Source organism: Camarhynchus parvulus, chromosome 12 (genome assembly GCF_901933205.1).
Source record: "Camarhynchus parvulus chromosome 12, STF_HiC, whole genome shotgun sequence".
In the NCBI taxonomy this organism is placed as follows: Eukaryota; Metazoa; Chordata; class Aves; order Passeriformes; family Thraupidae; genus Camarhynchus; species Camarhynchus parvulus.
Window position 1 is genome coordinate 9,049,762 of NC_044582.1, and position 24,861 is coordinate 9,074,622.

General features: G+C 40.7%; 1 protein-coding gene across 1 annotated transcript; it reads left to right on the forward strand.

The window, feature by feature from the left end:
- The first annotated feature begins 2,977 nt into the window (after positions 1-2,977).
- RUVBL1 (RuvB like AAA ATPase 1) lies at positions 2,978-19,548 on the forward strand. The gene is made up of 11 exons (XM_030956874.1): positions 2,978-3,227; positions 3,998-4,084; positions 4,693-4,825; positions 8,689-8,840; positions 10,107-10,196; positions 11,021-11,170; positions 12,449-12,512; positions 13,576-13,774; positions 15,498-15,600; positions 18,568-18,659; positions 18,955-19,548. Exons 1-11 carry the CDS (start codon positions 3,087-3,089, stop codon positions 19,112-19,114), a joined length of 1,371 nt encoding a protein of 456 aa, XP_030812734.1. The 5' UTR covers positions 2,978-3,086; the 3' UTR covers positions 19,115-19,548.
- The last annotated feature ends 5,313 nt before the right edge of the window (positions 19,549-24,861 follow it).

The window sequence follows — 24,861 nt, forward strand, 5'->3', positions numbered from 1 at the left end:
TATGTTCCATCTGGTGGCCTGGACAAAGGAGGAAGAAGACTCATGTTTGCAATTGAATTATTTTATCCTCCCTCTCTAATACATTAACTAGTTTAAAAAAATCACAGAAAATCATGTAAAAGTTGAGGTTTTATATTTCCTTGTTCTGATGCATCACAACACAACACACCCACTATAAAAGATGATATACAATGTGGAAGTTTAGTTCTAAACTTCCCAGTAGTTCCACTTGTACCTTGCTCTTCCTGGGGAATAAACAATTAATCCTGTGTGGTCTAAAGATTATTGTTAATTTTCCCTCATCTGAATATCCTCTTTTGCCCCTCTTTAACTGCAGCTTCAGGACAATGATCAATGAGCATATGGAATGAGTGAAACAGTCAATACAATGAGCAATGCCAAACCTGGCACAGTTAAGTAAAACCTGTGAGCAAGTAAGAGGGAGAAGCCAGCCTTATATTTATCCAGCAAACTATTTTTTACTTTTATTTCTATTGAGGTATCCTCTCCTACTACAAACACAAGCCCAAATAATTTTAATTGCATTTTCTGCAGGTCAATATTAAAATTGTACTTTCATTGTGGCAGTAGATTTTATTTGCTGAACAGCAATGGTCACTAGCAGACAGAAGTTTTAGGTTCTAAATTCTGAGTTTGAAACATCTTATTGCTGTAGACAAACAATTAACACACTGTTTTTTATCCACTTTAAGCAGGAAAAATCCCTAATTAATATTTCCAAAGTTAAAGAATCTTATGTAGCATATCTCATTTTATAGACATAGAATATTTCTATCCTTCCTCCAAGATACAGTGAAAATTAACAGCAATTCTCTATTCCTACCATCTACATTTCTGTATATTGAATTTCACCAAAAATAAATAAGCAAATATTATTAAATAGACTTTGAAATGCCATAATCTCAAAAACCAGGTCTTGTTGCAACATCAAACAAGATAACGTGGACCATATGGACAAGTTTCAGTCTAAGTTAACAAATTATTATATATTTCCCCCTTTTGAGAAGGAGGGTCATAGCTAGCCTGAACCCCTTGATAGCAACACCACTGCCTTCAGAGCTCTTACCAGACTTGCTAATTATTCTTCCAGAACTGGCAGAAACTTGAACTCTGACCAGACTTACCCACAGCACTTGGGGCAGTTTAATGCACTGGAGAAATCAGAGTTGTATATTTGCTCTTTTACAAAGGAAAAAGTCTGCAGCTCACTACCATTAGGTGTTTGTATTCTGCAACTAATATGACCCTGAGAGGATGTAGAGAGTCTAATGACATACACACTTTTCTAATTATTTAAAGAATAGATCATATTTGTTAGTCAAAAATTCTTAGCTGAACAGTTCTATAGCAGGATACCCTTACAAAGGTGCTGAACCACACATGTGTGCAATTATATTGTAATTACAAATTTAAACTAGAGTATGTAAATATAAACTGACAGAACAATTAACAGAAAAAGCAAGCAACAATAAGCAAAGTCTTTTCTTTGCCAAATTACATTTATAACAAAACTAATGGAAGCTCTTGAACAAAGAGGGAATGAATAGCATGTATATGGTTCACTGAGCTTTTGCAAATTGAACCATAACTCCCATCCTCCCTAAAAGAGCTCTCTGAGTTTGTGCTGTCACAGGACTGCTTGTGCAACTCCCCTGGCAGTGCACAGGAAAGCCAAGATGGCACCAGACATCAGTCCTGCCTCATACCACATTAATCCACTGGCTTTAAACACTGCAGACACAGACATGGTTTTATAATCACAGAAAACTCTCTGTATCTATGGAAAGAGTCTCCTGTCTTTTTTTTTTTTTTTTTTTTGGTGGGAGATATCACAATACCTACAAACAAAGAGAACTCACTAGAACTGCAGGCTCCCAGATCCCATCTAAAATTTCACTGTCAGTGATCTCCATATGAAGCTTTTAAAGCCCTGACAGAAGGTGCAGCAGAGTCACCACCAAGCCCCAGTCAGGAGCTGTAGCATCACAGACCTCCAAAATCCAGATGTTTCTGCCAGGCCATGAAACGACCTGCTGGGAACCTGGAGTGGTTCTACCCGTTTCAATTGCTCGAAGCTCATAAGGAATATGTGGTGTAGGTGCAGCACATCACAGTCTCAAATGCCTACAGGAAGGCTGTCACCATGTAGAACAGAATTATTCTGCAGTTTCACTGAGCACTAGAAACAGGGAGCAACACAGAGCAGGTAAGAGACCACACCCGCTTTCCTCGGCAGGGGAGTGGGACTAGGTCGTCTCCAGTGGTCCCTTCCGACCTTAACGATTCTGTGAATCTTTGACAAAGCTTTAGAAAACACCCTGGGAAAACCTCAGCTTATTTTTGTGAGCTAAAGCCAGCTGAGTTTTGGATAAGGCTCAGGGCTCCTGGCGCACTGTCAGCGGCTGTGGGCGGGCAAGCGACAGGACAGCGAGCCGGGGCCACCCAGCACTGCCTCAGCCCCACAAACGCTGGCTCCAGCGCCACATCATACTGTAGAGAGAAGGAAAGAAAAGAAGAAGGAAGGAAAGTGCCTATGGTGCTGCAGGGCCAAGAAACTTGCGAGCAAGAACGAGCTGGTTCCGCCTCCATGAAGGCTCCGCTCGCCTCTCCCCAAACCCCCCTCGCCGATTCAGAGAATCGCAGAACCACTTCGGTTGGAAAAGACCTCCGAGCTCACAGGGCCCAGCCCATGACGGGTCACCACGTTCTGAACCGGACCCTGGCACCGAATGCCCCGTCCAGCGTTACCCTGAGCGACTCCAGGGACAGCCACTCCGCCGCCCCCCTCCTTCCCGGCCCTACTCCTCCGCAGCGCCCGCGCCCGCCCGGACCGGCCGCACGCGCCGCACGCGGAAACGGGCGGGCGGACCCTAAAACCCTGAGCCCCCGCGGCTGACGGGCAGGCCCCGCGCCCAATGAGCGCCGAGAGGGCCGTGGCGGGGACCAATGGCGGAGCGGAGGCGGGGCGCGCCGACGCGCGCTGGGAGCCCCGGTAACGCGCGGGCCGCGTGCGAGGAGCGCGGGGCGGTCGGGCCGGAGCTGCCGCTGTCCCGCTGTGCCCCGCCATGAAGATCGAGGAGGTGAAGAGCACCTCCAAGACCCAGCGCATCGCCGCCCACAGCCATGTCAAGGGGCTGGGGCTGGACGAGAGCGGCGCCGCCAAGCCGGCGGGGGCCGGGCTGGTGGGGCAGGAGAACGCACGGGAGGTGAGCGCGGGGCCGGGGCGGGTGACAATTCCCCGGCACAGAGTGAGAGCCAAGCCCGGGGTCCTCCGTGTGGCTGCTGCCGTGTCAGACGCGATGGGGGCGGTCGGGCTCTGCTTGCTTGCTCCTGCTCCGCGCAGGGACCGTGGCGGTCTCTCGGGTGTCGGCATAGAAAAATTGGGGTGTTAGAGGCAACGGAACCGGCCAAGAGCCAACAGGTGTGGTGCAGATGGGGATTGGAGCATCCGCTTCAGTGCTGGGTGGGGGTGAATAAAACCATTGGCTTGGGTTGGAAGGGAACTTAAAGAAAACCATCACAGAGTCCCAGATTGGCTTGGTTTGGTTTGGAGGGGATCTTAAGGATGATCTCTCGTTCGAACACGCCTGTGCCGTGGGCAGGACGCCTCCACTGGACCAGGTTGTTCAGAGCCCCGTCCAACCTGGCCGCGAAAGAAGATCTGTAGAGGATCTGCGGCTCAGGCAGCGAAGATTAATTTCTGGCTTTACTTTCAGACTTCTGTCTGTGCTTGGGACTGCGAGAGGGAGAAGGAGTCGGGGCTCACAGATTGAGTTTCGTTTTCTGTGATTTCTAATGTCTGTGTCAGATAAAATGATTGTAGAAAGTATGTTTTCGTGATCTCTTTCTTTTTGTGTGCATGAAAATGAGATTGTACTTTTTGTTAAACCTGTTATTTCTAAACACTTTAAGTAACATTGAAACAAAGGATACTATAGCAATACTTGTGTTAACAGTATAAACATTTAATTTACAGGCATGTGGGGTTATAGTGGAGCTAATCAAAAGCAAAAAAATGGCTGGCAGAGCAGTGCTGTTGGCAGGACCTCCTGGAACTGGCAAGGTATTATTTTTCTATTTTTTTACAAAATAAAGTATTTTCAAATCTGTTTTAATTTTTCAAAATAATTTTTGGATAGTGGTTACAAAATGCTTTCATATACCAGAACTTGTTTTCAATCAATGTATTGATGTAGTTTTCTACTTGATATATTTATTTTTGTGGTGTCATTGACACTGGCAGTACCCAGTGGTGTGTTTAGCATCTTTAAAGTGAAACCACCTTTTGTAGGTTACTAAACACATAAGTAACAAGGGCTCTGAAAAAGTTTTAGAAGTTAGTTTTATATTAAAAGCCAGAATAGTTTTTACTTGGTTTACTTTTTTACTTTTTAAATTTATTTTTCGCATCTGTATCAACTGTCAAATTCAAATGCCCAGTTTTGTATTTTCAGGGCTTTTTTAAAAGTCTTTGGCCAAGGTCACAACCTGTCTTGGAGGAGGGTTTGTTCTATGTGAGAAATATATGTCAGACAGAATAGTCTTACTATTAAATTGGTAGGTGATGTATAGAAGGTGATATAATGAGAAAAGTTAACTTTGTGCAAAAAGAATAGTTTCTTAATTCTCTCCAAAATTAATGTCTGGGTTATTTTTTTTCCCCATTTAAAGACTGCTTTGGCTTTAGCTATTGCTCAGGAACTGGGAAGCAAAGTTCCTTTTTGTCCTATGGTTGGAAGTGAGGTCTATTCCACTGAGATCAAGAAAACAGAAGTTCTAATGGAAAACTTCCGACGTGCAATTGGTAAGTTTCAGGAAAAGAAGAATTAAGTGTTTGCATGATACTGACTTAGCTTTTTCCCAGTCATCTAAAAAGGAAAAATGTTTCAGTGGTCAAGATGTTTTCAGGTTTTTGTATGCTTATTTTCTTCAGTGCTGATCCTATTTTAGTGAATCTCTTTCAGACTTAGTGGAGTCACGTTTTCTGTTTACAAACTGTAATTTAATTATTGTGTTTTGGTTTATACTTCACCAGATTTTCTCATCCTCCACATTCACCTCTCCATTTTGCCTGTGACTGAATAGAGCTGAATGAAAAAATAATTATTATTAATTATTAAATTTCTTACATTAGCAGAAACACTTGTAGACAGAAAAATGCTCTTCCTGTTTTTTGATTTAGTGATTTCACCCTACTAAATAAACAGACTTAATCATGGGCTCACAAACAGCAGCATTAGCCTGATTTACTGTTCCAATAAGCGCAGATAAAGTTCCATGCCAACTAAATAAATACTGTAACTTAATGTCATCCTCAGTGCATTTACAAGTTTGATGTAAATTGGTTTAATTTGCAACACAGCCTCAGTGACTATCTAAAATCTCTTACACAGTTGCTGCTGACAGCTGATAAATGCAGATAGAAGTGGCCCTTGTTTGTGTGAGGATTTGCTAAAGAGAGCCCAGTTGATTTTAGTCCTGAGCATATTAACAGTAATTTTCCTGTTTCAGTACCATGTTTCCTCTTGGGCTTCATCTGGCAGCAGCAGGGTGAAGTCTCTCAGCTCTTCAGTGAAACAAAAGTATTCCATTGACTTTTATAAGAAAGCAGCTTTCAGTAGTCCCTGGTCTTCTGGTTACCATGAAACTGGCAGGGCCTGGGGGAGGGAAACCTCAGTAGTCTGCAAAATTTCCTTGATGTGATGAAGTTCCCTGTCAGAGGTTTGGAAACCTGAACCAGCAGGTGGAACTTATGCCATCCATGTTGTCAGTTCTAGAGATAGCAGAGATTTAACAGCCAGCTACATTGTTAGTTCCCTGCATTCCCTGAATGTCAGTAGAGAGACACTTCTAAACAAATATTAGTGTTAATGAAAGATGGAGCTTCTTTTTTTCCTCTCTGTTGAATTCCATGTCACATTTTTGTAACACAGCCTTTATTGAATATTTTTGTGTTTCAAAAAAATTCTCTAAATTATTTTAAAGGACTAGTAACCACCATTTCTTATAATGAAACACTTTTCAGTTGAGTTTTAATCTCAGGTTTTAGCTTCCCTGCTAGGTAAAGAAATATTTTACAAGGGTACATTTTTAAAAAAAATTATTCTGTGCAGTGTGGTTGGGTCTGGATGCAAGGGAAGCTTCAGCTCACATGTCCATCAGTACTTGAAAGTATTAATTTAGGTTCTGTTTTATTTGTTTCTGTGTCTCCTTGGTAGCAGGTTCTGTGTACATCATCATTGCTCATATCATGCATTTTGCTTTCAAGAGTTTTAGCCACCTGAATTTTTAAAAATTATCAGAGCTGTTAACATCAAATTTTTTACTTAATGGTTGGGGTTTTTTTCTTGGAAACTACAGCCTGACTGGTTTAGATCACTGTACAAGAAAGTAGGAGTTACTCTGAGTTTACAGAATTTTTATTGTTGAGTAGTAACAGACTCGACATAGTCTCATGGCCAAGTAGTGTTTGGGATGCAGTAGAGAGATTATAATATGTAAGAAACCTAAAAGGGCAAAGTGGAAATGTGGAGATCAAATTGTTGTATGGATTAAAAGAAATTTAACCTGGGAGAGATTAATCCAGTATATAGAGCTCATTAGCAGCTGCTGAGGATGATGATAGCAGCTAATGTTAGGAGCTCAGCTGCAGTAAGAAATAACTGCTGCAGTGGCAGTGGCCACTTCAGTGGTGTCACTGTTCCTTGTGTTGCCAGGCTGTACCTGCCAACGGGTGGAGCAAGCCCTGCTCACCTCCATGGAATGCTGTTGAACCAAAGCATCAAACAGCCCACAGTTGCTGCCTTGGATTTGTGTCTGATTTGGAAGTAGGAGATCTCTCTAAGAACTCTTCTGAGAATGAAGTTTGTAGTTGACACATATTCATTTGAAATCAAAGGGTTATCAGCAGCAAGTTCAAAGCATCGATTACCTTTGTTCAGAGCATGTTCATCTGTAAATATTTTCTACAGACACCTCTCTAAGAGCACATTAGTCTGGATTAGAGGAATGCTTCTGAAGCAAATCCCTGGGTTTGCCCTCCCTGACTTGGCTTTGACTTGTGTTGTGGAGCAGAATGGGCACATGAACTGGATTCTTTCCAGATGAAATGGCACTGGAAGATCCATTGCATGCTTCAGCAGCATACAAATCATACCCCAAACACAAACAGGCTGCCACGTTTTCAGAGCAGGGTAGAGCTTGTGCTGGACATTTAAAGCAAGACAAAGAGGACAAGCAAACCTGGTCCAGTTTGTGGCAATAGCAGTTTCAGTGTGCAGATTCCCATATTGCTTCACACTCATTGCTCATGAGCCAGTGTGGTGTAGCCTTGTCCATGTCATTTTTTTAACTCAGAGGTTCATTAATTTCTGTCTGATGCTTTGGCATACATGAAGAACATTTTAAAAATTACTGGAATTAACTTTGTACACAACTTTTTATGTCATCATAAGTAAGATAAAGCAAACATTTCCTACCAAGAATTTGTCACAGTTAGGCTGTTTCTCACATTTCTGGTCTGAATTTGGGCCCAGTAGAGGGAGACAGACTCATATTTGTCAGTTCTTTATAGCCTCTATCAGCAGCTCAAAATTACTGGTGAAGTGTCTGATCTATTTCAAAGCAAAATGAAAAGTTACGGAACAAGCAAAGGTTTATAAAGTCACAATACCCTCCGACTGGGCCGGATGACTTCCTTGTATCTTGTTACAGCCCATTCATTATTTTTGGTATGGCATGTGTGTCTCATAAAATACTTCATGGAGTTTCTTCAGATGTGGATTCTTTGAAGTTCTGTGTAGTTAGAACATACATAATTGTAGTGGTGGTGGTGATGATAGTGGGTTTGCTTTGAAACAGTCTGCCTGTAAATGTCTTCAGCTCTATATTATTTATCAATTTAAAATAACCTAGTTAATTACAGTAATTGTGACTAGAACAGAAGATAGCCAGCTATTCTGATGATTGCTTGGCTGTCTGAAAAATAACAAAGTGAGGATGTAATTTTCAGCTATTTTGAAATAGTTTTAAATTTGTGTTGTAGCAGTTTCTGCTAAATTTTATCTAGCTCAGATTTAGCTATTAACTGGAAAAATATTTAAAATTATACATAAACCCTTTAGTAATTTTATGATGTTCTAGCACAATACCTGTTAATCAGTTTATGTTGTATTTTTAACTCAGTTGCTAAAATAGAAAGTTTAGTTTTTTTCTTCTATATTTTTGGTAACTTTGCAGGGCTTTTTTGATGGTCCAAAAATTGTACGAATCTCATATTAATGTCACTAGTTTCAGAAGATGGTCTGTAATTTCTGGCTTTAGCATAGGGAGCAAATCAAGCAAATTCCCTCTTTCTGGGAGGAAAAAGAGACAGAGGATCCTAACATTTGCTTCAAGAACTAATAATAATGAATAGAAGAAAGTCATTTCTAAAAGATTAATAAACTTCTTAGCAGGTCAGAACTTGGGCTGAGCTTTCATTCTGGTGCACAGGATGAATATTCTAACTTAATATTGAAGAAGAGAACAATAATTCATCTTTCTGCCTTTAAAAGTAAAACATTACCATGAAATGTAACATATCCTAACAATAAATTACATTTTGTTGACAGTAAAGCAGCAGACTCACAAGTGTATACTGAAGCTATTTAAAACAATTTCTTGCAGGGTTGAGGATTAAAGAGACCAAGGAAGTTTATGAAGGAGAAGTCACAGAACTGACTCCCTGTGAGACTGAGAATCCTATGGGGGGATATGGCAAAACCATCAGCCATGTAATAATAGGACTCAAAACTGCAAAGGGAACCAAACAGTTGAAGGTAAGTGTGGTAGAGTCTCAGAGATTTTCTTAAGTATTTTGGGTTTGCAGCTTCTATTTTTAGCACTTCTTATTTCCATTTCAAGCTCTTGATCCACTCTGTCAGGTGGGGCTGCCAGGAGGCTGCTTTCTTGGGCTAGACAACTTTATCCTGACTGTTTATCTTCTTTATGTAGAATATTTAGATATTGGTCTTGTGTCCTACAATTGAAATAGGAGATAAACCCATCATCACTTGGTGAGCAGCTGCTGTTATTCTGTTTGGCAGCACTCACCTGTATGTCTTCAAGGAGTTAAAAGTGAGTTTTAATAGGATGAGATCCTGATACAATTTTGTAAATGACAAGTACCACAAAAAATGAGCTGAGTTGGCAATCTGAGCTTCATTCTGTCTCAGTCTGTGATACACTCTGACCCTGGCTATAAATTAATGTTCATGGTAATAAACATATGAGAAAGGCCTTGTTTGGTTTTGTTTTCATGATTGTCAGGAACCAAATTTTTGAGGATGGCTTGGGAAATATTGCCTGTTTAAATATAAATTATTCTTTCTGTCACATCTTTTCTTTATACATGGGGTGTCGTGCTCTAGTGAATATTTGATAGAGAACTGGAAATTGAGCTGGTGTGTTGCCAACTCAGGCCCCACTTTCCTTTTGTTTTCTTGTCTCCATTCAATTTCCCTGTCAGACTTGGAGAGAACTAAAAGCTGTCTCTGTTGTTAAGTATCATCTTTCATTTGTTCACTCTGAAAACAAGGAAATGAAGAGCAAAAGTGAATAAACATGTACCAGGAGAAACAAAGGCATCTAATATATTCCACACCCACTCTCCCTCACAGAGCTCCACAGAGGATAAGGACTCAAGAAATCAAGGAACATTAATTCATATATTCATATATTCAATGCTATAGCCAGATTTTTTATAAAAGTTTTCCTAGAAAGCTAGAGAACTACTGTTTCTTAGGTATAAATACATTGTCACATTACTCAGAGGTATGTTTAGTAGCTGGTACCATTATGTTTCTGGCACTGTCACTTCTTTTGGATAGCAGATTTTTTTGTAAGACAGCAAGTTCTGCACATCTTCCAGATTTGCTATCCCTACTCCAAACATTACAGCTTTATAAAATCCTGGAGGTATTGTCAGGGTGAGTTGCAGTTTAATTTCAGCTGATGGGAGTGAGCTTCAAACTGAATTTCTTTACCTTGATTACCATAACAATATGGAGCTGTTTTGATCAGCTGTGCTGTTTGCTTGTTTCCAGCTGGACCCGAGCATTTTTGAGAGCTTGCAGAAGGAGCGAGTGGAAACTGGTGACGTTATTTATATTGAAGCAAACAGTGGAGCTGTCAAGGTAAAAGAAAAGTTGTGTACTTTTATGCAAGTGTATGTTTTTTGCAGACCTTTCTCTGCCTTTGTCAGAAGGTTCTCTGATTTATTAACCTTCACTGACATGATATGGTTACATGGAAATTTTAAAAAGAGCCCAGTGCTTTCCTTATCTGGAGAGAAAAGTCTGTTTTGCACCCAAAGGATGTGGAGATCTGGTTCACAATTAAGGTCATCTGGCAAGGAAGCTATCACTGATGCTGTCTGGATGAGTTTTCTTTTCTGTAAGATCAAGGCATCTCTAAGGGAAGAGGGGAAGAACCAAACAACTTTAGTCATTTTCAGGCTGACATGTGCAGCGTATTTAATCTTTCTTTTATCGTTCTGATATTTTCTCCACAAGATATATACATGTAGAAGGGAATACTGCATTAGTTAGCATTCTTTTCATATCTGATTTAGAAAGTGTATAGTGATACTTGCTGTTTAATGGATGAGCATAATATTTTCTATCATAATAAATCACCCACCTACAAAGGAGGTTCTCCCAATCTCTGGTTAATCTGCTGGATTTGTCCTTTAGCAGGAATTGTGTACGGTAAAAGAAGGGGAGAGAGGAGTAGAATATTGTTGCCACTGAAAATATCAGGTGTTTCTCAACAGAGTTTTTGAGCTTTGATCAGCAGATAGAGAATGCCTGTTGCTAAGCAAGGAGTGGGGTGTCTGAATTGTCAGCTGAAGCTTGTCAGAACTGGAATTGTGAACTAACCATGTTATCAAATTCATGTCACTCAAGGTTTTGGTACTGAAATTAATTCTATACCTGGGTTTCTCTTTTTTGTTCCTCAGAGGCAAGGCAGGTGTGATATCTATGCTACCGAATTTGACCTTGAAGCTGAAGAGTATGTTCCCTTGCCAAAAGGTGATGTGCACAAGAAAAAGGAAATTATTCAGGATGTCACCCTGCATGACTTGGATGTGGCCAATGCTCGCCCTCAGGTATCTGACTTCACAGATGAAGTCTTTACAGGAAAATTATTTGAGATAGATGTGATGTTACCAGAACAATTGAGATGTAGGAAGTCGAGCTCATCCTCAAAGATTCCACTGTAGGAAAAGCAGTAGGTGTTACACCTGGAAGGCCAGTCTTGCTCAGGGCTCTGCCGTGGAGGTTAAAGAGGTTAAAGCAGTTGCTTCCTCAGAATTCATGCACCTGGTCATGGAATAGTGTCAGGATAGCACTCCTAGCACTACAGAGGATGGTCTGGGAGTTGTAGAACAGCTTCCAGACAGGTATTTGGGATCCACCACCTTCACAGTTAATGCAAAAATCTAGAGCCTGCTCTCTTTCCCTCCACCACTTTGCCCCATCACTTGCAGGAAAAGAGCATTGTGGGCTGTTGCCTCTGACCAGAAAAAGGGGTTATTGCTTTCTCTCTAGAAGGAAAGCTGCCTACAGATGTGAGGTAGCAGCAGGGAGACCTGCATAATTTCATTTAATGGAAGATCTGAATGCAGATTAATATATTCTGCTCTGTTTATGGTTTTATAACCATGAAATGGAAACTATGATAAAAGGTGTCTTAAGTATTTTTCATTTTGGTGGATTCTATTGATGTTCTTACTTATTTCAGAAATGTTTCATAGTCACTTGTTAAACTTTTTTGTGAATTTCAGTAGGGCTCTGCATGTATTGCAGCCAAAGAAACCCCAGAAAATAGAATTACTCCTTAACATAAATGCACTCTTGAGGCAATTCTATCTGTGTCAAAACCAGAAGTCACTAGCAAATTTAAAGGCTGGAATCCCTACAGTAAAACAATACAACTCTTCAATTTACTCAATTTCAAAATAATTTACAAAAAAAATTGTTTTATAAAAATCACGGTATTAAAAATTTACAAAATTTAGAATAATTCTTACTCTGTTGACAGGCTGAACACCTACTGTGCATGCAGGCAGTCCACATCTCTCTGTGCCCTGACAAGTTCATTCCTTAAGTGTTCCTCTGTGACAGTTTTTTTCAAGAGAGGGTGTCTCATTTTGATTTTTTATGCTCTCCAAATGAGCAAGGATGAGGGGATAACTAGGTGATTATGTTTAGAATATTCCTATGGTGAGGTGACCTAAACTTTGACAGATTATCAAAGAATGCTGCTACAGAGTATTAAGTTAACTCTAAGAAACAACTTCTTTAACTAATTCCTGATCTAAAAACTTCCCAAGATGTGTGATTACTATATGACTTCAAAGCTGATCTATCACTTCTTTTCCTAGGGAGGACAAGACATCCTTTCTATGATGGGACAGTTGATGAAACCTAAGAAAACTGAAATTACCGGTACGAAACCTGTATGGTATTTTGAGATTATATAATCTATGTGTTTTCCAGTTAGAAAAGGATTAAAATAGTGTTAATATATTTAAATGAGTACCTACATAATACATATTCATGAATACTCCGATTTCCAAAAGCAGCGACACAGTTTCTAGAATTGCAGTGGTTGGAGACAGTACAAGTTACTGGTTCATGCATGTAGTGGTAAAATGTATCCAGTGCTCTGCACCCATCTTCCAGGGGAGAGGTCAGAATGCCAGTGCCCATCCTACAACATCCCTGCCACAGTGTGAGGTTCAGGCTGTCAACAAAGAGCCAGACTGAATACAGCAGTAATACACAAATTCTAGAAAGTGATGTAGCAATCATACTGAATGTTGGTGGAGTACAAGAATGGCACCTCTGTAACAGCTGTCTAAGGACCTGATGCTCCACCTGCACTGCTGTTCTTCCCACCTGCAGGTCATTGGAGAAAGACAGATCTGCTCTCCTTTTTGCTTTGAAAGAAATGATGCTTCACTAAGTTACTGTCTAAATTTAAATTAAATCTGTTTGAATACCTAACTGAATGGTCATCTTTTGAAGTATTTTGTCTGTTCCAGAGGTTGCTTTGCTTATTCTAATACCAAATACATTGGTGTAACATCTGGAATAGCTTTGAGAGCAGTAGGTTCACAAAAACATTTCTTTTTGCTTAAACACAACTTCTTTGCTGAAATAGAGTAGCAAGATTTAATTCTTTCAGTAGTGTTCTTTTCAGCCATGCTCAGTAAGTTTTGTGTTTAAAATGAGGTTTGACTTGACTTCTCCACCCCTGGTAGAACTCCACCACCCTACAACAATCAAATTTTCACATGTAAACATTTCAGTTAGAAATACTTTGTTGACAGATATCTCCCCAACACAGTATGAAATGTCACAAAATTTTAGAGTCACAGGTATTTTCCTTGTGGCATTAAGATACCAAACCATGGAAAAGTTCAAGGAGAATTTTCTTTACTTCAAGCCTTACCCTCTGACCTATAGTTCACTAGCAGAACAACCAACAGTTTCTTTTTGTTCTCAGACAAACTTCGAGGAGAGATAAATAAGGTGGTGAACAAATACATTGATCAAGGCATTGCAGAGCTGGTGCCAGGTGTGCTCTTTGTGGATGAGGTTCACATGCTGGACATTGAGTGTTTCACATACCTGCACCGAGCGCTGGAATCTTCCATTTCCCCCATTGTCATCTTTGCTTCCAACCGAGGAAACTGCATTATCAGGTATGATGGCTAAACTTGAATTTGCCACTTTGCATTGTTACAGAAATCTTGGAATTAGCTGTGTCAGCAGAGTTACAATCTTAGAAGGCTTTTGTCTCTCAAATTGACACCTCTGATAATCCTCTGCATGAGTTGCAAGCTGCATTGGTGCTCAAGAACTGCTCATGAGCTTTATGATGGGACAAGCATTTAACACCAGGCTGACTGGAATTTCTCCTTTCCCCTAACACATCTCTCCTCCTCTAACAAGTGTCTGAATTGTTTCACTTCTGGGTGATCTGTGACAGTTACCATTCTCATTGTATACCTCAATACATCTGTTACCTGCACATTAGGGGTATCAAAAGCACCAGAGCTACAAACCTCTAATACCATTGTTTCCTGCTTCTAGATTATTTCGCTGCTTGCAATCCTAATTCCATCAGACTTCAGCTTCTAGTTCATACTGGTAAAGTGTGTCACAGTTCAGCCTCTCCCTTTTCCTGCTATGTTGGTCTGGCATTTTGTGATTCTTCAGTCTTGCCAACCAACTTGTTTTTCATTTCCACTTCACTTTGATATTTTGCACCCACAAAATGCATTCTTTGCATGTTCAGTAAAAGTTCTCTCCTCTGATTTCAGAGTCTTCTGTAAGTTCTACTACCAGTTTGTGGTCTAGGTCTAATTATGTCTAAACAAGCTGTCATTAGCAATTATTGCTACTCTCTGGATTGATTTAATTCAGCTGTATAACCAGCTTTTCCTTTCCCTCATAGTGGCTCATCTGGTATTAATATTTCTCTGTTTGCATTGGTTAGAAGTGAGAATGATAAGCCCTTCAAAAATGTTTAAGATGGACATTACTTCACTCTGTTTGCAAAGACGTAAGAATGCTGTCTTGTAAAGGTAAAGGAAGTAGAGATCTGTCAGCATGGATTCACTGCAGATCTTATGAAAAAGCTGTGATTTAAGAAAGGAAATTTTCCATGTAATAGTGACAGCTAATATTGGAGAACCATGGCCAGAGCTGCAGCTACCTAAATACTAGCACTGAACTTCAGAGTGTAATCCTTTACCAGCACTTCGCTGTTTTTACTGCAATCTGTGTAATTCTCCTAAATTAAATCTGGGTATCTTTTGACTTCACAGTAAATTACAGTGGTCTTGGGAAACCAAGAGTGCATGTGTCTGCAGGCTGTGCTGTTGTGAGTTGTATGTCAAACAAATAAGATGGTTGGGGATCTAGATCCTGCCCTGTCCTTCATACAGAGACCTAAACTTCTCAGTTTGCTGGGATGCAGGCATGGAATGTAAACCACCAAAGTATTCACTGGAGGGACTGGAGAGAATGGCTTGCTAAGCAACAGGGAATGTTCTCCAAATGGATGATAGTATATATAATTTCTGCTGATACTGCTAAACAACTTAGTAAGAATGATTTGCTCCTTGCTGGAAGATGCCTTGGAACATTAGATAAGGCTGTATTGTGAAATACAATACAAGAAAGCACCTCTCACTATTTTTGAGAGGCATGTTTAAGAGCTCCAGCAATAGTGTTTGTTTCCCTGGGGCTGTCTGGAATGAACCTTAGACCAGAATGTTTCCTGTCTCTGACCCAGAGGTGTGTGTCTCTGTGGACACACAGCAGTTGTAAACTAGTGTAGTCACTCTACTGATTTTAACCAAATCAATGTACTGAACTCCCAGCAGTGTCTGATTTCTTTCTGTTTGGTTTCTCCTCTAGAGGGACAGAGGATATTGTGTCTCCTCATGGAATACCATTGGACCTGCTGGATCGAGTCATGATTATCAGAACCATGCTCTATACACCCCAAGAAATGAAGCAGGTATGCACAGGATTTTAAAGAGCTTGTTATGAGTCCCCAGAGCTTCTGCCTGTTCTGTTACTGTAGAGATGTTTGACTCTGCTCACCAGGGCTTGTGCCAGAAAGCTTCCTGCTTGCTAAAAGCCTGCTTCTCTAGGAGTCAATACAGAGAGCTGGTTAAAGGTGTGCGCACAACTGACTCCCAGCTGCTGAGGAGTTCATGTGGAGCTGAAAGTGGCACCTCACTTGCAGGAAGGGATGAACTGTTAGCTGAAGCAATTTCTTGCACAGATGTACTTGCCATAGTTTGCAGATTTCAGCAGGTAATGCTTTTTCACTTGGTGTAAGATGAAGTGTCACATCATTGGCTCTTTAGTCCCAGACCTCAGACTTTTCCCTCACATGAGATGGATTGAGGAATACAACCTCATGTGCTGAATTTTTGCCTTTATGCCCTGTACTGTAGCTTTAACCTAGTGGGGCTGTCTCCTGAAATAGGGAGAATTTAATGCTCCTAGTTAAGTTTGGAAATATAAACACAGAAAGTGTTGCAGTGATATCCTTCCAAATGCCTGGAAGTTTCCTGTGGGGCCATCACAATGTATTGTATATTGATTATAATGCTTGGTGCCATTAGGATGCATTGTGTCAAAGATCCCCCCTCATTAGCCTCTGAGTGCTGGGAAGTGACACAATGCAGAAGACATTAGGGTTTACCATGTCAATTCTTTGTATTATTTAGGAGATAGTGTCAGCGGAGGAGAGTGTTATGCCAGATAATGGTCTCCTGCTGCTCGAGAAGTGGCAAGGTGATGTGGATGCATTTATGGAACAGAGGCAAAGCTTCATTTCACTTGGTTTGAGGAGCTTTTCATTGATGATGTCCTGAGCTGTTCTCAGGATAATTTTTTTGTACCTAAAGGACACTTTAAAGCATTGTGGTGTAGATTGCAGTAAAAGCAGCCCCGTGATTTAGCAATACAGTTAGGTTTAGTCTACAAAACAAATTTTCATGTGTGACTTTTACTCAACCTGGGGGTATTAAAGACTGTCTGGATTTCCCTGTAGTGTAAGTGAATTCTGTGTAGTTAGTGCTGGATTACCATGCAGGTAAGACACTTTCTGAATGCTGATGTTCAGAAGAGCTGGGTAGGTGCTGTGATTTCCACCCTCTCCAGGGCTGAAGGAAAGGAAGTGTTCAGAGTAGCATTTCCTAAAGGTAAAAATAGAGTTCAGACATTTGGCCCCATAAATCCTGTTCCCATAGTCAGATAACTTCATCTTCCCTTAAATTAAGGGTTTTGAATGGCAGCTTCTCATGGGAGAAGAGGAGGAGCTATTACACTTAACTGTGGCTTCTAACTAAGTACAGTTAGGGTGGGAGTAAAAACAAGGTGTAAGTAAGTTCTCTATTTTTACTCTCCTTTGTCTTTCATGTTAGGAGGAAGTTTCTGCTGCTGATGTTTCTGTGTGAGACTCTTTGCCTTCACAATTGATTCCTTTATCAGCACAGAATCTGGTCATGTATCTACTGAAAGTTTGTTTATAACCAGTTCAAAATATTTTTTGGGGCATGTTGATAAAATAGAAATCCCATTGTGAAGTGCTTCTCTGAGACAAGACACACAGTAACCTTAGTGCAGCCAGAATAGGGAAAAAAATGCACTTTTATGCTTATTCTAGTCAGGTGGTGTTGTAATCAAACTTTCTTGCATATGTGCCTTGGATATTAAAGGTTATAACTGAGATGTTTTGTTCCTAATGTATTTCACCTGATAAACACTTGTTTTCCTATTCCATAGTAAATGCATATGTAAGCAAGTGCTGGATTAATGGCTTAGGGCCCTAGTCTTTAGGCAATGTTCTACCAGGTTACTAGATAAAAAGTTATTCTAAAAAACATTGTTAAAGATGTGACATTCAAAACCTTGTTTGTAGCAGAGGAAGAACAAAGTAGCAGTGTTTGAATGAAGGGAAGGGGATGTCTAGGTGATCTACAGGTAAAAAAATCTTCAACCTGAAATTGCAATTGGCAGCAGCATTGCCAATATTCAGTGCACATATCTTAGCACCAACTTTCTGCCATTTCAGGCCCCTCTCTTCCTCTGCTCCCTGAGCGCATTTTTATGGCTTTAATTTAAACAAGTGCTTCTTGATATCTTGTTTACAAAGCTGCCAAAGTGAAAAATACCTGTATTATATGAGGCTTGCAGTTCCAGAGTTATCTCTGCACTACAACACAACATCATTATCCAGTCTGCCCCTTATCACTCAGCTGGTAATACAGACTACCGAGAGACTTGTGCCACTTTTGTTACAGCTTTATATGCTCAGGCTTATTGGTGATATCTTCCTCTCCAACTTTGTAAAGATCTTCAAACTGGTACAAGCCTGAGACTGTTCTTGAAAGATTAGATTTCTCTTAGTGATTTTTTTTTTCTTCTTGAAGGAATAGGTGAATCATAGAAAGTAACTGTTTGATTTATTTTACTATCTTCTTGTCAATTGAATAAAAAGTGTGTTGTGAGCTGCTAAGGAAAGGGTGTAGTTTTCTGTAGAGCTTTTCAGAGGGCTCTGCTGTACAGCACCAGTGATACACTGCAGAATTCAGTAACTGGTGTGGCTATCCAGAAGCCTCCAGCTGCCACTAACTTCTAACATCCATTTTCTTATATAAGTTCTCATATTCTGCTCCTTATTAGTAGATAGCCTTCCTAAGTGTGCAGAGTCTCCATAAAGGATTAGCAGTCCAGATGTGTTACTTGACCTTCCTTGTGTGATAAGAGTTTTTTGAACATTATATTTGCCTGTTCAAAGACTTAGAATTCTACAAATTCTGGTTTAGTGATAATTTACACCAGGATAACTCTCCACACCATCTTGTTTTGTAGCATGTCTCATCTCTAAGCTGATAGTTTACAGAGACTAAGTTAAGCAATTTAGCATGTTAATTGTTTGGGCACATTCCTCACTTACTCTTCCCAACAGATCACCAAACTTCGTGCTCAGACAGAAGGGATTAATATCAGTGAAGAAGCTCTAAACCACTTAGGGGAAATTGGTACCAAGACAACCCTAAGGTAAGTTTGGCACAGTTTTCTATTGAGCATGACTGGGTCCAAAGCCACTGTAGGGTAACTCACTGTTGGAAGCAAACCTCTCCTTTACAATGACATGGTCTGTAAACAATCATTAAAAAGAGAGTGGTAATGCTCCTCTTTTCTTCTTCAAAGAATGAATGTGCTGGAGTGCTTGCTGACTTTCTCATACTGCCGGTAGAGCTGTGTTTCCTAGCAAATGTCCCAGCTCTCTGTAGCATCAGTTCCCTGGGATGCACTGAATTGTAATTACTCATCTGCCTCTGTTTGATCACAGGTATGCTGTGCAGTTGCTGACCCCAGCTAACCTGCTTGCCAAGATTAATGGGAAAGACAGCATTGAGAAGGAGCATATTGAAGAAATAAATGAACTTTTCTATGATGCTAAATCCTCAGCAAAAATCTTGGCTGATCAACAGGAGAAGTACATGAAATGAAAAGCTTATCATGTTCCATGCTTTGAAGTAGCTTTAACCCTTAGCCAGGGCTGGCTTAGTTATTGAATGAGAAATGTTAATGGTTTGTCTCTTTTGGGACTGAAGAATATTTAAATGTTGGACTGCTTTGTCAGGCCAGAATTAACTATTGAGTGTTCCTATTTCATTATCAACAATAAGATGCTCCATGGTTTGTGTGTAACATCTTAGTCTCCCTTTTATCAGTATATGTGACATTAGTAGCTCTTGGCCCATCAGTTTTGTCTTTAGATTTTGTTGAACAGAGCTCCAACTGAAGTTGATGCATAAGAACAGTCTATTTTCTTTATGAATCCTGTTTTAAAATAGTTTCCTTTTACAGATGATAACTTTTTGGTTTTGAATCAAAGTTTGTCTGAAGTGCTTTATAATAAAACATGTCAAGAATATTGGAAGTGAGTGTGTGTTCACTCTGGATGTTGACCTAAGAAACTGTCAAAATAAAACTGAAATTAACAAAGCCAAATATGAGTGAAATGGATCTGCATCACAAAAATAGATAGCAGCAAAGGGAAAAAAGATAGTTTGGGACCTTTTGAAAGTGTTAACTTCTTTGAAGGGTTTGGGTTTTATTTTCTGAAGACGTAGAGAATGCAGAAATACATAATCATTATTTTAGCCCTATTTAAATCCTTTCGCCCAGAGAAACTTAAATTTTTCTTGGATTTTCCTAAAGTAGATTAAAAAATTCATTTCCATCATGATTAGCTATTTTTTGCAGTATGCCCACTTTCTTGATCACTCAGAATCAGGAAAAATTTTCAAACTAAAACTGAAATCCCTCTCTGCACAGTCTGGATGAACTTCAGCTTAGTCTCGTGTTCACAGTTGTGTGAAGCATGGATACCTGATTGCTTCACAGCACTTTGAGGTTGAATGATTCATGATTTAGATCACTGTAACACTGAAATACAAACCTCTGTAACCACAGAAATGGATGTATTGGAGAAAAAATCTAGAAGCCTTATGAAGTGGCTAACTTCACATTCCTTATTAGACCCTTTAGGGATTTAAAACTCTCTACACTACTTAAATAAGCATTTCTTGGGGTAGGGTGGGAAAAATAGTAACTTACAGAAGGTGGGGTTTAAATGTCCTTTTTAGCATACACAAAGTGGACACTGAAGAAGATGACTTCAGTTAACTCATCAAAAATTTAATCTGTGTTCCTGAATGAGACTCTGCCTCACAAATACCAAACACACTCAGCCTTCCATGAGTCCCTCACAGGAAGTCAGTGGTTCCTCATGTGGGGAGAATCTCAGTAATGGGAAGTTAATCACACTTTGGGGGGGATTTTTTTTTTTGTTGTTTTGTTCTTAAAGGTGAATCTGTTATCCATTTTGCTTTCTTAAGAGGTTTTCTGAGACTTTGTGGTAGTTAAAGAAGCTAAAATTATCACAAAGCCATAGCATGCACATTTGTATAAAATAATTTACATGGGTTAATTGATATATACCAAATGTAACAAAGCTCCCTTGTTAAATCAGGGAATTCTGCCTCCTAAAACATGCAGGAGCTCAGTCATCATCTCCTTGGGGAAGGAGTCCAACTGCTAAAAATCTCTGTCCTCACCCCTTTATACTCTAGAGGCTTGTCTCTTCCTTGTGCTGAAGTGCTGTTAGTGGAAATTGCTAATGATTTTTCAGCTCCAGTAACTGTGGACTGGACAGCAGAGTCTGCTGGGGAGAAAAAAATAGAGCTGGAAGGAAGCTGGGTGGTTTGGATTAAATAATGTTTTGATCATATTCTACCATCTCAGTCATGTAAAAACCTGTCCCATTCTTCAAAGTAAAATTCAGTACTCTTGTCAGCCAGCCCTAATTAGCTTTTGTACTTTAAATAATCTACCTACTCCTTTCTCTACATCTGCAAATAAACAATAATGACAGATAGATTTAATTAATTATTTTTTGTTTATCTGTGAATATTCTTGGCCAAGGAGCATTCCTGCTTTCAAACCTAAAAATCTGCTCTCTTACTAACTCCAGATGAATCAAGATTGCAATTACACCAGCAGAATAGTTTTCACAGTGCTTCTAAAATCTTTTTACTGTGGCTGGATGGCACATTCTGTTTTAGTGCTATGGCAGCACAGGAAGAGACACGGTAAATTAAGCTGCTGCATGATCAAAATTGAACCTTCTTTTTTTCTGTTGCAGTTTAAAAGTCCTTCTTGGCAATGATGAATGTAGTTATTTAAGAATATAAGTACCATTTTTCTTTTAGTTTTCTGAAATATCTAACTGATCAATTTAGAAAGAAGTTTGAATAAGCCCTAAATAATTCTGAATGCCAGAGCAGTTCAAAGGCCCAATCAATGTTTGATGGCATTGGCTTTTTAGTGATGAATTTGTTCACTCAGCAGCAAAAACCTACTGGGGCAGTGAAGAGTGGGTTTCCTGGGATACTGAAATCCTAAGACCACTGTTCCCACTTCCCATCATTAGGAAAGGGGCAGAAACTCTTGTTTCTACTTTAGCAAGCCAGTTGTTTCTTTGCTTACAAAATGTTCTTTACAAAAATTCAAGCTCTGTAAAACTGGGGAGAAATATCTGTTTTACTGTTGTGAGAACAAGTGATTCTCTGTAAAACTCAAGCTGGGCAGCCTGACAGACCTCAGATACAAGCAAAGACCTGGGAAGAAGTGAACTGTGTGCCACACACTGCAAATTAGGAGCTCCATCCAACCCTGGTTTCACAACAGACTCCATGACTGATGTTACCTGTCCCTTGAGACTGACTACAGGTACAAGGGTACTTCAGGAAGAAAACAAGATCTCAAAATACACACAGAGGGGAAAGCAGCACCAATCGAACCAAATCGGTTTTCCCAAACCTTCAGCAATTAAAAAAATAATCATTACATCATCCCCATTCTTACATCTGCCAAGTCTGTGGCAGAGCAGTGGCTGGTCCCAAAGAATCCCCAGGAAGGAGCAAGGACCCTTCTAATGGGCAGAACTTGGTGCAGAGAGTGCTCAGGAGGGGCTGGCCTGGGGTTACCCACAGGTTTTGCCCCTTTTCCCTGCTGCACCTTCACGTCTGCACAGCACACAAGCCCTGGCCCTGCAGGACCCTGTCCCCTGGTGCCACCTCTCTGATGGCCATTAGGGGCCCAGGGAAGATGTAGAGCTGTGCTACAAAGGGAAAATCCTTCCACTCTGAATGGTGAGCCAATGTTTATCTAGCCTATTAAGGGACGTCCAGCAGACTTACTGGTGTCAAAGCTTTGCCCGTGAAAAAAGGTCTTTCATATTACTGATAAAAATAGTTCTGCTGAAAGAATCACTGCACCATATACAGTAGGTGCTGCTGAAAGATCTTCAGAAAAAGGAGAAATACTCCTGACACAAAGCTGCCCCTTGAAGGAGGAAGGCACAGGCAGCAAGGAACATTCCCACCAAATAAGTTTGGTTATTAATATTAAATGTGAAAGAACAAACTATTATTTTAATTCTTTTCTTTCTATTTTCCACAAAGGTTGCACTTGATGCATTAATCTTCTCAGGGAAGTTTTTACGACCGATTGCCTACACACTATGAGAAGTTTCTCCATCCATTACTTGCAGGGAAACGGGTCCTGCTGTATAGGAAAATATTTGTTACATCTTATCAGGGTGACACATAATCTAACAACAATTACAGCAAGCCCATATTTTGTACTATTTCGTTTTCAACGTGAAAAATAGTTCTAATATTAAACCTGGGGTAGGTGGGGGCTCTAGTAACCAGTTGAATATTATAAGCTGTGATTTCCTTTCAATGTGGAGCAATGCCACGCTGGATCCTGCTCTGAGGCAGGGGATGCCATAAATCCAGTGTACGTGCCTCCTGTGCAGATGCCACGGTCTGGTGGTACCTGAAAGTTAATTCCTCCTGTTTATACACACTGAGGGCAGAAATTGCCCTGTCTTTAGTTTTCATGCGGCCAAAAGCATTTAAAATAAAATTAACCTTTAGGGGAAAACCAGGAGATAGTCTGAAAGCTGACCCAGCCAGGAAACCACCACTGTCATGAAAACTCAAGACTATACACATCCTGAAAATCTCCCGCCTCAAAAATTGGTCCAGATGCCCTCAGTGGAAGTAACTTTTATTCCCTTTTTGCTTTTACCATTTGAAACTGGGGTACCCACAAGCAGCACCAGGGTGAATGCAGCAGCTCAAAGCATGGCAAGAGTTTTGCTGTGGGTCAGCAGGCACAAGACACAGGTACAGCCTTACCTCAGGATGTGCTGGTGTTACACCAGTGACCTGTTTTACTCCCTGCAGGGCCAGCAAAACACTTCCCAAAACATTTGGGAACCCTTCCTCTGTACCAGTGCCTGCACTGACAGCTGGAGTGAGATACATCAGCGTTCCTCAGGCTGGGAAACACTTCAGAGGGGTGAAGATGATGATGCTTTTTATTTCTTTTGACAGAAGATACCCTGGTATTCAAGAGTCATTACCAACAGGAGATTTTTTCAAACTGCACAGTTCTCATCCAGCCTCATAATGCCCTGAAGCAAACAGGAGCTTTTCCTGCCTAACATTTTGGTTTCTTTGAAAGGAATGAACAAGTGCCATGCTCTGCACAGCTCTGGGAGCTGGGTGTAAGCACAATTGTGGCTCTCACTGCCACAGCCCACAGACCACAAAACTCTCTGGATTCGTTTGTGGAAGTGGAGACCTTACCCAAGGACAGCAGCAACTGCCCACAAAACCCCAACACTCCATCACAGGGCCCCACATTTGCCCACTGTGCCCCTGCAGAGGCTGCTCCACCTGTCAGAGCTGCTGTGGAGTCCCATGGCACACACCTCATCCCCAGGTGTGTTCAGGTAACTGAACTGAGCCCCAGAGCACTGCAGCAAAGATGAAGCAAAGCAGAAAAGTTTTTTAAACTGTCTAGTAACCCTGTGTGTGTCCTGAATGGGACATCTGTTGTTCAGTTTTCAAAATCATCTTGAGCACTTGAGTTAGGGGTCCCTGCTCTTACAGGTTCATGGACTGCAGAAAGTGTTCCCAGACAAAAGCATTATTTACTCATTTTAGCACCAGCAAACCACATCTGAACCATCTCTGCAGAGTGTTTATGAAGGGTTCATCCTTTTAAGCATCCTCTGAGGCTCCTGCTTGGACAGACCAAACCAACTGTGCAGGACCTGTTTCCCCTCCTCATTAAGATCTGCATGGAGACCAGAGCTCCGCTTCCCTGCATGAGCTGTGCTCATCCATTCCGTGTTCAACACCTCCCTCTGCACAAAGGAAACATTCCTCAAGGACTGTTCTCACCACTCCTTCTTACCAACATTCATCCCATCCATATGGCTCCCACAGCCACCAACCACTGTCTGCAGAAGTTATCTGCTTCCAGGGAGTAATCACCACTGAATTTTTGGAGACCAGATAGAACAAACTGCTTCTTTTGGAGATGCTGCCTAACCCTCCCCGCTTTCCTTCTGATCCTGTGGGATTTGAGACTGCAGACCACAGAGAGCAGCCCCTCTGATTTCACAGGCAACCTGTTTGATACAGATCTTCATATAATCCCCACTTTCATTGGGAGAAAAACAAAACCAGATGCAGATTAGCAAATCATTTGTAGGGACAAGAGAGCACAGAATGAGAGAACACTGCCAAATGCTAATGCTAAAGAATGCAAGCCCGGGGGCTTCATACCAGGGAGGGACTGACAACTGCAGAGCAGAGCTGGGCAGCCA